At 32.2% G+C, this 15,812-nt stretch overlaps 2 protein-coding genes across 2 annotated transcripts in view; one reads left to right on the top strand and one right to left on the bottom strand.

Annotated features, from left to right (window-relative positions):
- Positions 1 to 2,805, top strand: part of LOC106677561 (uncharacterized) — a gene marked incomplete at its 5' end in the record, with an annotated part of 18,188 nt that extends 15,383 nt beyond the window's left edge. The window contains 1 exon segment of the mRNA XM_014415579.3: positions 2,588 to 2,805. Coding sequence (XP_014271065.1) covers positions 2,588 to 2,661 — 74 coding nt within the window. The 3' untranslated portion in view covers positions 2,662 to 2,805.
- Positions 2,806 to 7,294: 4,489 nt separating this feature from the next.
- Positions 7,295 to 15,812, bottom strand: part of LOC106677556 (alpha-amylase 4N) — a gene marked incomplete at its 5' end in the record, with an annotated part of 10,996 nt that continues 2,478 nt past the window's right edge. Inside the window, 10 exon segments of the mRNA XM_014415568.2 lie at positions 7,295 to 7,418; positions 7,560 to 7,715; positions 7,794 to 7,909; positions 7,985 to 8,183; positions 9,680 to 9,801; positions 9,978 to 10,100; positions 10,177 to 10,304; positions 11,885 to 12,000; positions 12,078 to 12,249; positions 12,318 to 12,463. Coding sequence (XP_014271054.1) covers positions 7,407 to 7,418; positions 7,560 to 7,715; positions 7,794 to 7,909; positions 7,985 to 8,183; positions 9,680 to 9,801; positions 9,978 to 10,100; positions 10,177 to 10,304; positions 11,885 to 12,000; positions 12,078 to 12,249; positions 12,318 to 12,463 — 1,290 coding nt within the window. The 3' untranslated portion in view covers positions 7,295 to 7,406.

The raw sequence follows: 15,812 nt of genomic DNA, 5'->3' as shown, positions 1-15,812 counted from the left end.
TATATATATAGTCTAATAAGTAATAATAAGTCTATATATATTTAACGGATTGGTCTAGATTTTCCCATTAGGGAAGTGTGAAAGTAGGTTTTATTACATGCATAAATTTATATTTTGTTAAATTTAAAAAAAATAAGAGTCCACCTTAAAAGAAAAAAAGGAACTTGAGACAACATTGGGACTGGCCAACAGAAGTGAAACTACTGGAAATTAAATAATGTATTAATATTTTAATAATGATGGTCAATTATTATTAAATTATAATAATTGACCCCTCTTATACGAAACTATAGTACAAGACTAATATTAAGGCAGAACATGTTAGTTTCATAATAATATTAATTAGAGTCGTACAGCCATTTCTTAAGTTAATTCCAGCAGTAAAATTTGTATACTGTAACAGGACCTCAGTCCAACGGACTGGTACTGTCGGGATTCTTAAGCTTCTGCACAACTTTCCTGTTAGAATTGAAGACTGGTACTCCTGGCCCCTAACACTTCCGTTTCGTCTCCATCACGAAATCAATTTAGACCCATATATTTTTTTTTCTCTCAAGTTGTAGAATATCGGTAATGAAGTTTCACTTCAAAAATTTTATTTGGATAATGGAACGATTCCACATAGAAAAGCAGGGAATTCAAATTTTGTGTTTTTTGCTTAACGACGGTGCTATTGAATCTTAATAGTTTTTGAGTTATCTTATTTTTTGTTGATTCTGATATTGAAACATACTTTACGAAGAATTTAAATTGGATTCGGCGTGTATTAATTGCGGAAAATCGGCTAAAATTGAAAACGGTTTTTTGAACAAAATAAAAATGTTTTAAAATTAATCAGGACTGCTTTACAAACTCCGTAAATTCTTACCTCCTACATATTTTCTTATCATCCGTTTCTTTCTTACTAATAGATTATTCCAAGTAAACCACAATGGTTCCTATTCATCCTTCTATTTTCAATTCGTGTTCCTCAAGGTAGTATCCTCGGTCCCATCCTCTACATCGTCTATACAGCTGACATCCCAACAACTCCTAACACTATCGTTACTACGTATGTTGATGACACATGTGTGCTCACAGTTAGTAATAACCCTTTGATTGCATCCCAAACTCTCCAGTCCCATATCACCCTCGAAGAATGGTGTCGAAATTGAAGGATAAAATCCCAACAAATTACATTTACTCTTCGTCGTAAACCTGCGGACTGCCCTACAGTTTACTTTAATAATGTGGCTCTTACCCCTGTAGAACAGATTCGTTATCTTGGACTACACCTTGACAAACGACTAATCTGGAATCCTCACACAAGACTGAAAAGGCAGGAAACTGCACGCAGTTTCCTACTATTACAGCACTTACTAGATAAACGGTCTAAACTTCCAACTCATTACAAAAGACTGATCTACATGACAATAATAAGGCCCATCTGGATATACGGAGTTAAGATTTGGGGCTCCACTAAATTCTAAATAATTCCACTAAATAATTCCTCTCGTATCCAATCCTTATAATCCAAAATCCTTCGTAAAATCCTCAATGCTCCTTATTTTGGTACTAATAAAACCATCCATAAAGACCTAAATGTTCCTTATGTAACCGATCTGGCCCGAACCCGATATCATTCCTTCCATTATAAACTCCCTAACAACCCAAACCCACTAGTTTCTAACCTTCTTCTTTTCTTCATTCCTGGCAATCCTCCGAGGGCCTTGAAAAGAAGATGGCCACGTGACCTTATATTGTAAAATGTTTTAGAGTTCTACTTCTGGGTAGTTTCTCTACATGCTGTATCATATCATTATCATTATGTCATTATGATCAAATTTACTTGTTGTATTTTTTATACAGTTGTAAATATCAATAAATAAATAAATAAAAAATAAATAAAATTCATATTCCTATAATCATGAAGGCCGAGCATAACAGTCATATTGATGAAGCTTTTATTCTTTCATAAATTTATTTTTATTCAAGCTGTAGCTCCATAACGATTTGTATGAAAATAGTCCAACATCTTTTTTTTATCACACATTATTGTAAATTCTTCAGAAAAAAAAGGAACAAAAGTTGGATATAAAATATAAAGCTTTAATTGTTTATAATTCACCAAGTCAACGAAATCGGACCATTATTTGCCAAGGTAATTACAGGATTTTGAATTTTTATAGATGTCTTAAAAATAATATTAACGCATTTGGGCAGTTTTCCATGGAAACCCCAATACTTATGTTTAGTTTTTAGAATAGCTGGAAAGCTATATAATTTTCGGAATATAATAAATGATCATTAAATTGCTTATACAGACATTTTTGAGTAAATATTAGCGTAGATACAGTAAATAATTTTTAGACTTTGCCCTCAAACTGGTTAATAAAGAATTATGAGTGAACAGAGAAAATATTTAATTATTTGTTTTTTACTGATTTGATAATTATTCTATTGAAATAATAAATCATTTTTTAATGATTTGGACCATTTAACACCTTATTAATAGTTTTTTTGAGTATTTCTTTATAGCACTTTGGTTTGGATGAGTAAATATTTATTTCAATTATAGTTTTAATAAGACATATTCACTATTTTTCAGTCTGGTACATATACTGCATTCTGATAGTTAACTCTTACTACAAAGATATGGATGGCGGTCCTGTAAATTATTAAAGAAGAACTGTGTACAAACCCCAAGATAGCTTTCTAAGTAATAGTCGAGAATGTGGTTGGCATTTTGTAGACTACCTAATGAATATAGCACATTTTGTACAAGTAATATTATTATTTTAAGTGTAAATAAAGTATTGAAGACTATATGAATTTTTATCACACTCTTATTCCAATTTTATTTGTAATGAGTTCTAAATATTTTTTTTTATAAATTTCTGTATATTCTGTTTACGATGGAGATGATTGGAGTATTTTAACTGAAAATATGTAATATGGAATTCATAACAAGAAAAAAATGTGCCTATATAATTATTTCTGTTGATGTTTTGCTTAGCAGATATTCACGTATAAAGATTTTCATTGATATGAATTATTTAGGTAATAATAAATCAATTAATTTGTGTTGCAACTACTTTAATATTGAAATGTAAACTTAACATTCAAATAAATGTTGCTCACAGTGATTACTCTGAATACAAAGACTGGCTCGGGATCTTCCTTCCATACAGCTGTGGCCTCATGGCACGTGTTACTGTTTCGCAAGTTTCAATTAACCTTCTTCGCAAAGAATGAGGGCCATTGACAAGGGTTGTATTTACTTTTAGTTAAATCTTTCGGTACCGTATTTTCTTGGGCTCATGATTTATTGAAAATATATTTTTAAAAACAGGTCAAATTCTACTTACAAAGATTGGATGCTTTTTAGTTTCACATTTTTTCAAATGTTTCTCATATTTATATATTATTATTATGATTTGATGCGAAACAGCCCCTAAGGACTTAGTCTTCTTTTTCAATTTCTTCCTCTCGACAGGGGTTCTGCGGAAAGAATAATAAGTAGTGTCCAGAGGCTGCTCGCGGAGATTGGACAAAGGAGAGCTGCGGTCAACAAAGCTCTCCCTTGAGAATACAGAGCTCAACCAAACGGCAGAAGCCGAGGACACCATCAAATATCTTGGATGTACATTCTCGGGAGAGCTGTATTTGGAGAAGAGGTGGTGACAAAGCTAAATAATAACTTTGATAAATTGGTGAGCTCATGCCTCCTCAAACCGGAACAAAAGTTCAACGTTGTCAGCCAGTACTTGTTCCCGGGCCTTGTTTACCCTCTCCAGACTGCTCCTCTTACAAAGATACGTCCTGCGGTATTGGAGGGCATTGATACCAATATCCGCAGGAGTATCAAGGCCATCTTTGGGCTCCCTGCTAACACCTCGTCGGCGATGCTGTACGCACCCAGGAGGTATCGAGGACTGGGTATGATCCGCTGTCAATGGGAAGCTCCACTGCAGCATTGGTCCATTGCCCAGCGACTGTCGAATGTTCCGAATGCCTTATTCCAGTCTATATTCAGTTACGAAGCCGAAATCGCGGCATGTGCTGATAGACTTGGGGTGGATAGGGACGACCAAAGTGTGAGAGCTGTACGACAGTCGTTGCGTAAGAATGCTTTTGAAGAATTGGGCCAGTTGCAGATGGCAGGGTATCGGTGTTCGCCATTTCAAAGAGACCCCGAAAGCAAATAGATATGTATGTGACAAGCAGATACTCTCGGGGTCAGAGTGGGCGAACGCCCTGAAACTTAATATTAACTACAAACCTCTGCGCGGAGTCCCAGGAGCCAGTGGACAGCAAGGAGAACTTGGGTCCCTCTGTCGCAAATGTGGCAGAGAGTCTGAAACACTAGCTCAGGTGCTGGAAAAATAGTACGCCGGCACCACAGGGTCAAAGAAGAATTGATGAAGTTCCTTCACCTGCTTCGAGGAGGTCTATTGTGTTGACACCGACGGATTCGTAAGATATGCCGATATTGTCGCATTTACAAAAATCGGAGACACGACTCTGGTCTTGGATCCGACGGTAAGATTTGAGAGTAATGACCTCGAACAGGAAGGTGGAGTAGAAAGGGGAAAATAAGGTAATATATGAAAAATGCGTCCCTTTCCTTAAGGAAATATTTCACGAGACCTTCGGAGAGAGAGTTCACCGTGAGAGGCCTCTGGCTTGGATCTCGCAGAACAATACCAAATAGAACAAGGAGCTTCTTAGAAGGCCTAGGTGTTAGCGTCGGAGATATTGCGATCTTAGCAGAAAATATTATTTTGGACTCCCTGGGGATAATACATCATCACCTGCATGGGAATTAGCTCGGTGATTATTCATTGTTTATTTTAATATGTGGACCTTTCGATTTGTGTGTTTTAACTTATTTATTTATTAAATAATTCATTTTATTATTATTATTATTTGTATTTATTTATATATATTTTTTGGTCTGATCTCACATTGCCGTCTAATAGTGAATTTGTTTAGCGGGTTACTGAAGAGGATCTAGGAGGGTAAATTCAGGAGAGCGAATCTGTTGATCGGGTGAATTAAAAATTGTGAAACGGTGAAATTGAAGGAACAGAAAAGGGGAAGAAAAAAAAGAATGAATTGAAATATTTGTATTTGGCGTATAGACCGAAATTGATTGTAAAAGGAAACTGTAGGGAAAAAATTGTTTTCTTTCTATTTTATTATATTATATTATATTATCTGTAATTTATATATGTCCGATTACGGATTGATAAGTATGCTGTGTGGTATAGCAATCTGATGTATTTGGGCAGCATAGATGAATAAAGTATTTCTCTCTCTCTCTGCTACTCGTTAAGTAGCATACATTTTCCATATTTTTAATATATATAAATAATTTTTTTTCAAAACATAAATTTAAGGAAGAATGAAACAAAAAATTGTTACTGTAAAAACATAATTTTGTCTTTTTATATAATCTTTACTCTTTCTTAAGACAGTTTATAATTGTTTATATAAAATTCGATTTTGAAAATGCTATGGTTTTACGTAAAGAAAAAAATTCATTCAAAATAAAAAATACTTGAGTCCATTTACGTATCAGAAAACATTATTTATACAGTGAATTTTAAAACAGACACAACATTATGCAGAGATTTTAAGTAAAATTAATTTTTGATAAAGATGGTATAAAATTAATGTTTATAATTATAATTAATCTTAATATGAATTGTGATAATAAAAAAAAGGCAATTTAATTGAAATAAATAAATTAAATGCCTGACTTGAGTGCGGTGAAGGTTACAAATACTGTGATAAATTATAATAGTGAAAATTAACTGTGATAAAAGTTTTAATTTTTAATTTTATAATTTTGAGTATTGACAAAATAGGAAATTAGACATAAGCTGAGGATTCCTTATTAATAAAGTAGATGATTCCCTAATGTTTTAATGTCTCATAGAGTGATTGTGGACTGAAATTAATGATCTGGGCAGAATAGCCTGCATAAAGTTTTTTTAAATTTATGTGGTTCTAAAATTATATGAAGGTTCATATAATTTTAGAACCACATAAATTTATTGATAATTTTATTTATGATAATTTATTGATAATATTGTTAATTGTTAAAAATCAAGTTTAATAAGAGCTGTCTGTGACAGATTGCCCTTGAGGATGGCCGAATTGGCCGAAACGTCGGACTTATAAAGACACATAAATTTCTTTGAGTCTAAAATTATTTTATTTAAACAATAATTTTTATAAGTAAGCTAGGTAGCAGAATGTTTTATTCAAGTCCAGTTATAATGTAAAACTATTTATTTTATTTTTTTGTTAATCGTTAGTTTATTTTAACTTATATTAAAAAATCCTGATGTAGCATACATGGCTAAGAATAGCACGCATGGCTAACAATAGTTACCTCGGCTCTGAAAAATGACTAACATAGAGTTGGGGAAAAAATGTTTTAAAACATAATTAATCTAAAACTCGTTCAAGTTTTTGTAAATTTTTCTTATTCCTTTCTTTTTCTGTCCAAACAGGTCAATTTTCTTTAAATTAAAAAAAAAATGCCAGTATTATTTTTATCTCCAAAAGGTGTCATTTTCTCAAAATAAGAAGACAAGAACTGTATATAACAAATATTTACAACTAATCAACTCTTTCATTTTAACGTTTTTGTTACACCTAATGGCTTAACTTCATATTATGCATGTATGTTTTTCAATAAACTATATTAAAATAGAATCAATGTTAACACAACCACGCTCGTAAACATTTACTTTGTTGTTTACTTATATCATACCGAGAATTGAAGGAAACAACTAATAAACACGTATGTTTTGCAAACGAATTTAATATGCCTTGAATATCAAATTAATTTATCCATCTAATTAGTTTTAATATATTCAATCAGCTCTTTAAAGTGCGTAGGTAATTCAAGAGCATTGAAAATATATTAACAGCATTTTAGTTCAAAATCGATATGATATAGAATGAAAACTTAAGAATAGAATTTCTGTCACAATCATGCTATCAGCACATTTATTTTATATAACAGACAAAGAAAAAATTAGTTACAAGGGTGTAATTTATTGAATATGATTGTTACTTATTTTTAAATATTAAACGTTGAATTGAACAAATATTGTGAAACTACCCTTGAGCAATATGAACTTTATACATTAAGACCATCTGTCTCCTGTTAGATTTGGTGATCTTACAGGAGGTGATCAGTTCAAAAACGGATATTTAACCAAACTAAATTTAATGTAAATTAATTAATTGATTATATTCAAATTGACATATATTCATTGTGGATATAAAAACAAAATTAAGAATGATTTATTTATTTAATGATGAAACATTACAATAGTGAAATAAACAAATTTGAATTTAAATCGCTGGATCTGTTCTTCATCTTCAAGGCCGGGCCATTTGTCCACTTATAATTTTGACTGAAAATAAAAATCAGTTAGGTACTATATACTTAAAGTCATTAAATTGATAAATAATTTATCAATATATAAAACAAGAGCACTATAATTTAAGAATCGAACTTAATTATAGATTAAGTTGGAGTTATGGAGCCTATTCACCTGAGCATGGATGGCAACAAAGCCGTCATCGGCGTTAGACGGGATCTTGATCCTGGCCTGCCCTCCCTGCTGGACAGTAATCGTAGTCCCGGTGCATTTTCCGTCCTTCTTCAGCCCACTCACCACGTCACAGTAATCACCAGGAGACAAACATGTCTGCAACGAATATCTTATTAGTATCAACAACATCTACTGCTTCCAAAATTATTTTCCTTTATCAAAAATTAAAGTTACCTGAAGATCAGCGTCAAGGTCGCTTTGCTCTGCATTGAATGCGATGAAACCCTTGTCCCCTCTGCAGAAAGAAATTTGGTAATTGCCATTGGTCCACCAGTTACTTACCTCCGTTCCTGAAACAAATATTTTTTATAAATAATTGAAAACCTATATGGAATAAGGAGTCAACCAAAATAATTTTGGGGTACCTTCTACAACATTGGCAAAAGCGGCCATTCCATATATTTGCCTCCATCGGTGCTCACACACCCATCCTCCACCGCAAGAAAGGTCGTCGTTGATAGGTACAGGATATGCAGGTGGTGATTGGTCCTTGTTGTCGAAACTGTAGCTGGACATCACTGCTGCTCTTTGGTGAGGCCAAGCCAACATGAATCCCGTAGCCATCTGTCCAACACAACAATTAATACAGATTCCTTTTAACTATTTTCTCATAAATATTATAATTAAATTATGATTATAATTTACAAAAAATCTAGTCGATGTTTTAAGAAGATACATTAAGTTATGCAATATTTAATCTTACAATACCTAATGTAAAATTTAAGTTCATCCCTCTTTAACTCTTAGAACGTAAGGTATGCGAGCGGTCAACCATGTGACCCTAATTAATTTGTTTAACAACAGATACCATGGTGCAAATTTTCAGCATTGTCGAAGATAATATGAGGGTTTAACCTCAATGATTAATTTTTGCTCATCGTTACTATTACAACGAACTTGGAGAGGGGGAAGGCTAATATGAACTCGAGTTACCAATAAGTTCGGTAAATCTGGTTCATTGATATCATCTGTATCAGTTGTGGGGAAGGTTAATCTAACAATAATGGACAGCACCACAAATGGGTACTTAGGCCTGAATTTAAAGAAAAATAAGGACAAAAAGGCTATGCATTCGACTGAAACTGTGAACAAAACCCTCCTAGTTTTATCTATTACTTTAAAACGAGAAAATTCATCTAGGATCGATTGTTACAACTGGAGAATATTTGAGTTTGGCATTTTTGTGACATATTACTGGACATCTAATTCTAATCATTTATTAATTATATTTCTTAATAGACTTACTATAATAATAATAATGAGACATAAATTTATCTTTTTATTTTATATGGAATTGAGCTCTGGGGCTCCACCGAACTATCAAATTTTTCCGTATCCAATCCAAAATCCTACGTAAAATCCTTGATGCTCCTTATTACGTTACAAATAAACTCATTCACAAAGACCTTAACATCCCATTCGTTGCAGATTTGGCCCAAAACAGATATGCGTCTTTTCATTCCAAACTCCTTAACCATCCTAACCCATTAATTCTTAATCTTTCATCCTTAACAATCCCTGATAATCCTCTGAGGCGTCTGAAAAGAAGATGGCCACGGGACCATCTAATTTAAATTAATGTTTGAAGTACCACCGCTGGCTGGTTCCTTCCCAAGATTTTCAAGTGTATATGAAACATACAACATATTTACTTATTGTATTATTTTGTACAGTTGTAAATTACAGTAAATAAATCAATAAAAAAAAATCTTTTTATTTATATTTCTTTTGTTCATTTGATTTCATATTCGAAAGACTAACGTTTCTGATTTATAAAATCGTTATGAAAAATCATTTTGCAAGATGCTATATAAATTATCAATATTTTAATTAATTTATGTTAATTGATAATGATAATTAAATGTTTTCTCAGATCGCAATTCGGATGTTCTGTAAGAGTAAAATTTACTCTCCGTTGCCAATAAGCGGGTTTAAAATTTCGACATCATGAAGTTAATGTTGTGCATCTTATACAATCATGTGGTCTAATATCTAAATAAAGAAAATATTGAACTTAATTAAAAATAAATTGATCCTAAAGGTTTATGTACAATATTTACCTTGTACTGCTTGCTCTGTTTGTATGTGAGAGCATCCCTACCAAAGATACCACTTCGTTGGGTGTCGTGGTTGTCGATGAATACTACTGAGTCTTTCCAAGGAAGTAAGTTCCATTTTTCTCCTGATAAAAACATTGTAGTTTAGGTTTTAATTTTAATGTGGTAGTTAAATAATTGATGTTTATATGACATTTCTTGATGAATATTGTCGAAAACCTGTTATATAGCAATCACTGCACTCTGATTCTTACAAAATTTTATGTTTATGTTTATGTATATAATAAAAATAAATATGTACCAAAGTTGTAAAACCACTTGAGCTGGTTACCACCGGTGAAACCTCTTGCTAGTTCGAAGCCGTATTTAAAGTCCAAAGCTCCTCCAAGTCCGGTATATTCCTTGGGCATAATGACATCACCATCTACCGCAAAAGTTTTTAATTAGAACTAAATTTAATCAATCCAAGTAAAAATGTAGCATAATTTATATTTGATTACCGTTACTCATTATCTCTTGGTAAAAGTACGCCCTCGAACCATCAGGAAACCATTTTGTATTCAGATTATGCGTTCTCCCGTAAATGACAGCCAAGTCGCTAGGTTCCATATGTTTAGCTGCATCAACCCTATAATATAATATCGTACAAAAAGATGATCTTTAGTGATGCCATAATCTTGTTGAATTACATTTGCATGTCACATTGAAACGAATTGGAACGCTTAACTGCAGCTATATTTTAATACAATACTCAAGGCATCCTTATATATACATACTATAAATTCTATGTTCAAATCATACCTTTTCGAAAAGCGAACTCTTTTTGAGGGAAATAAGTTAGTTTGAGAGGAAAGAATCAACGTAAATTTTATTTTATTGTCTTATCTTGGAACAATAAACGACCTTGAGAATACTTGAGCTGGCGGAAAAGGTAGAGATCATAATCGAAGAAAAAACTAAATGGATGTAAATTAATGTGTATACCTAATTAAGTTTAACAATTGGAAAATTCAATTTTGAAAAATGTCTTAATTTTTATATCAGAGTTCTCTTTTAAATTTAACAGTATAAAAGCAGAAACATATACATACTGGAGCTATTTAGGTCTCATAGCGCAGTTGTAAACCAGAATTCCCTTTTAAAGGCATTTACAAGGCCATCGCCACACAAGTCAAGACTTAACGTTCAGAATGTAGTATCTTACCGAAAGGTCATAACGCATTATGATAGTCGCATACTAATGGGATCTTCTTTCCACATGTAACTGCAGAAAAATGAAGGAAGCTGGTGGGAGAGCAATGATTTTATTCGAGTTGAAGTAATTGGTCTATGACCATAGGATAGGGCTTTTTGGTTTTGTTTTGTTTTTGTTGTTATGTTGGTCTGTTTGTTTTTTCATCTTTGTACTATTTTCTGTATTCTTTTTGTTGTATAATTATTATTTATTGCTGTACCCAATTCTGTTGATTAATCTTCTAAGGTAAACATTTTCGACTAGTATATTGTATATTTCAGTCTTGATTTGTTTCATGCAAATGTTTTCTATCAGATTCATTACTCTATATATTAAATTTTTGCTTTTTAATTTTCAATAATTATGGAGGTTTGTTGGTTCAAGTATATTGCTTGTATTAGATTATTTGGTGCATTTGGGGTTATTATTGTCCATATCTAAAAAGAAAATTTTCTTGTTTAGTGGTTTTTCAATTGTGAATTTTATTGGTATAGAGTATAGGATAATCACCTCACCAACTTAACACATAAGGAAGAAACAACTTCCTAGAAAATAATCAAATAAGAAATATTGAAGTTATCAGTTAGGTAAACATCTTACAGTCTCAAATGTACCGAAATAGTTTAAACAAAGTTAATAATTGTATCGACAATTCTATTAATAATATAGAATTTTTGAAGCAATTGTTTATTTAAGTTTTTTTTCTTTTCTTTTAATAGATAATCCATTTTTAATAATACTGGCCGAAAAACCAGGGCCAAGATTATCATAAAAATTACAATCTAGAATATTATGGGCAAGGAACATAAATGATTCATCAGACATAGGTTGATGAAAAAAAAGAACTGTGTAAATCGTCAAATGGGGAAAAAATGCTGGAACTGTATGAAAACAAATAAAAATTATGGAAAAAGAAAATGGTAATTAATGTAAACAATTCTAAAATAGCTGTATGCAAATTAGTAGAAAATTACCTAAAACCGGCAACTCCAATATCAATAAGATGGTTCAAGAAATCAACAATCTTGCCTCTTACATATTCGCTTCCTTGGTTGAGATCATGAAGCCCCACAAGCTCACAAACACGGATCTGAAATATCAAAAGTTGATCAAAATCGACTGACTCGTTGTGACTAATAGTTTTATTCATAGGATTTAACAACCTACCTGATTACGATTTCCCCAGTCATCGATGCTGCAGGTTGAATGGAAGTCGTTGGGACCATAGGGCACGTCTGGGTATTGTTTGTTATTGGTGTCAGGGACGGAACCATCCGTACCCGTGGTGCCTGATGGTTGGTTTGCAGACATGTGGTTGAATACAACGTCCACGTACACTCTGGAAATATAAACACGTGGTTCAAATAGATTCAAGCTGAAAGATGAAGATATTTAGGTGATGCTTACCTGACCCCGACGCCATTACAGGTCTCCACCATGTTTTTGAAGGCAGCTTCGTCCCCGGACCTGCTGACTAGCCTGTACGAGAAGGGTTGGTACCGCTCCCACCATGGTCGACCGTTCACAACTGCACATTCGTTCACAGGTGAAACCTGTGAAGTGTAGTTTTGATTTTATGAAGGTTCATTATTTGTATAAGTTCTATACTACTAGTTCTATACAACTAGTATACAGATAATTTTCGACTCTAACCAACTAATTAGTCCACTAGAAATAAATAAGTGTTCACTATTCGACTTTGAAAACAAAATATGGCGACAGAGAAGACATGTGACTTTCCTTCACGACACAAGGAAAACCCCAATAGAATGATTGGCAGTTAATCTTAAGCTTTTGACCTTCAATTGAAATTACTTCTCAATGATTTTACGAAAACAACCTTTTTATCGATTTGTTGGTTTAAATTAATTATTTAAAAAAAAATTAAAACCACTACTTGAATTGGTTGATGATCGTGTCAATTTTAAAAATAATGCATTGAGTGATGTAGAAGTTGGTTGATGTTTAAGGGGGACGTTCAGTTATGTATAATTTTGATTATTATTTCATTACGAATTGTTACTTCAGTAGAATTATTTCTTATTAATTATTGATAAAAAATAACAAACCCAAATGAATAGTTTAATCTAAAAAACAGATCCTTATATGCAATAATTTTTAAGAGTCACGCGAGATTTGGCTCCTTTTACAATTATTGAACTATTTTCTTTAATTAATTAATTTGAGTTCCATTTATTACTTAAATTTAATAACAGTATTGGGGACCTCATTGACAATGTCAAGTTTTTCAAGATTGTTGAGAATTTCTTAATGATATTTCATTGGTGTTACTTATAGTGAATGAAGTTTTTTCCGGTAGCGTAGCCGACTTTTTAACCAACGTTTTCTAGTTCTTCCTCATCGCACACAACTCAGGACTTCCAATGAAAAAAGATATGAAGGATTCTCATCGAAATTGTAATTTTAAACCGAAGCTCATCGGGCAATCTTTTCAACTATAACGCACCCTGAAGGCGTAAATCGCAAATCCCCAGAAAATGTTTTTATGGTTGGGGCATTTACTTATTGCGGCATCACCGTGACAGGCATTTGGGTCCCTTTGGCCAGGCGAGGATACATGAATTACCATGAGAGTTTATTTTGAATTATCTAATGATTTTGTAAGCATCAACAATAAAAAAAACAAAAAAAAAACTGTAATATAAATAATATAATCAGTATCAAATTGTTTTTAAATTAGATAGTTTAAGAAAATACTTCATTGAAAATGCCCTTTTCTATTGGAAATTCCCTGGAGTGAAATGCGCTGGACAAGAACTGAACGAGGTTATAATTCAACTTCACTAACAAAACTTGATTCACGATAATCAAGACCCACTAAGTTTTATTTCAAAATGTGCTAAACGTTATAAGAAAAGAGAGCTTAATCGAGTCATCATCTGGTTTACAGGGGTGCAAACCCCGTTGTTGGTTTAGTCAGCCATTTTGAGTGGGTTTATTATGAATTATGAATAGCTTCAGTCCACCAAAAATATATGTACACTAATTTTCATCAAAGCTCTTTTAATGTAAAGCTGACTTTCATTCATTTCTAGAGTGGAGGAAATCTTATTGTTCCTTTCTTCTCTTGCGGAAAGCCTATAGGAAATGTTTTATCATGCCTAATTATAATGAGGCGTTCAAAAATACTTATGACCTCTTCCTTCCACTGAAGAGGAGCTGATTGGTAGCCCTTAAGAAATTTTTAATTGGAAAATGAGAACTGAGTGCATTATCATCAATCCTCTTGAACGCTATAAGTGCTCATTTACTTAAAGAGTACTTCTGATCTGAGGAAGGTAGGTTATAAATTTTATCTGTATGTTAAGCACACTTATCGTGTGAATATTAAGGCGTTGCACAATTTTGATAGATCATGTCATCAATTTTATCCCGTTGAACGCATTATTAACGTAAACAATTTCCAACTCTGAAGAAATGCAATAGGTATGTAAGAAATGTAAAAAGATAATTGGCCCCAATAATTAAATAACTTCGAAATTAGCGAACCTATCTTAGATTTATGTAGTAGTCACTAATATAAAGCAACTCATTTTAAAATTTTTGTTGGTTGTGAATAGATCTTAGTGTAAATAAATATTAGTGATGTGTATGTAACTGACTATATGTATGTATTACTAATATATGTTATTCCTAAGAAAAAGAAAATACCGTTAACTTGTTGGGAACCATCAAGAATAAAATATTTTAGGTAGCGGACCTGCTTTCCAAAGAAATTATTTAGTTTACCAAAAGTCTCTAATTGGTTGTAATGTACTATTGGCTACACTGAAAAGAGCTCATTTGGTTAACATGCGATAGATCAATGACATATCACAGTTTGTTACTATTGTATTGTTTCTTTTAGCTAAAATACTATATTGTTGTTTTTTTTTAAATACTTTTTATTTATTGATAGAGATTACAATCTTCCACACAATTGTGGGCAATAGGTAATAGTGATGAATAATCACATTCATGCTAAAATAAAATAAAATAAAATAGGAATAAAAATAAATAAATTAAAAATAAATCTCTCTTAACATATATACAAATAGAAGGATAAACAAAATGAACATAACCAAATTATGTGTATGAAAAAATAATATAATCTCTGTCACTTTTACATTATTATATAGAATATTTACACAATCGACCTAAGGATCCCTGAGCCCACTCTATCCCCCACGTGTGAGGGGTAGAGCAGAGCTCAAAAGATCCCAGCGCATCCCTCTCGCCGCATCACTGGATATTGTTGTTTTAAATTACCGATTTGTTGATTTTTTTAAAGCACATAACATTTTTTTTTTTAACGCTTTACTATTTATGTGTTGTAGTTAATATGGCACACAGTCCTCGACATACAGATATTTTTTCCATTGTCTATATGTTCTTAGATGTTTGTGTAAGTCAACTTTTTTTTTTATTGTATTTTTCTGTAAATAAGCACACTTAAATAAAATAATAAAAACTAATTATTATTAAATTGATTATAACAATGTAATTATATATAGTTAATTATTATATTAGGAATGTTGTTGTTTAAACAAAATATGTTCTTCGATAAATGATTCCACTGAAAAGGTTATAATTATACTGTGTGAAGAGGAGTCATCAAGAGGTTTGTTTACTATCAACCTGTGTTTGAACCAAATCTACGCTATAGAACTGAGAAAATTGTGGTACTCTAAATATTAATAATTTCACGATTTGGAATAGCTAAAAAACTCATATTTGGATAAATATCCTTTGATCGCTTTTCTCCCTAAGCCAACGAAATGGTTCTTTAAAACCCACCGAATACGGAAAATTTATCAAGACTCCAGTCATCAAATAACTCTCTAAATGCCACTTTCAGTAAAAAATATTTTTATTAACAAATTATTTTCTTCAATATTTGTA

The sequence above is a fragment of the Halyomorpha halys genome, unplaced genomic scaffold (assembly GCF_000696795.3).
Source record: "Halyomorpha halys isolate HHAL.00 unplaced genomic scaffold, Hhal_1.1 Scaffold103.1, whole genome shotgun sequence".
Classification (NCBI taxonomy): domain Eukaryota; kingdom Metazoa; phylum Arthropoda; class Insecta; order Hemiptera; family Pentatomidae; genus Halyomorpha; species Halyomorpha halys.
Note: the sequence above shows the minus strand (reverse complement) of the source record. Positions and strands in the feature narration are given on the sequence as shown.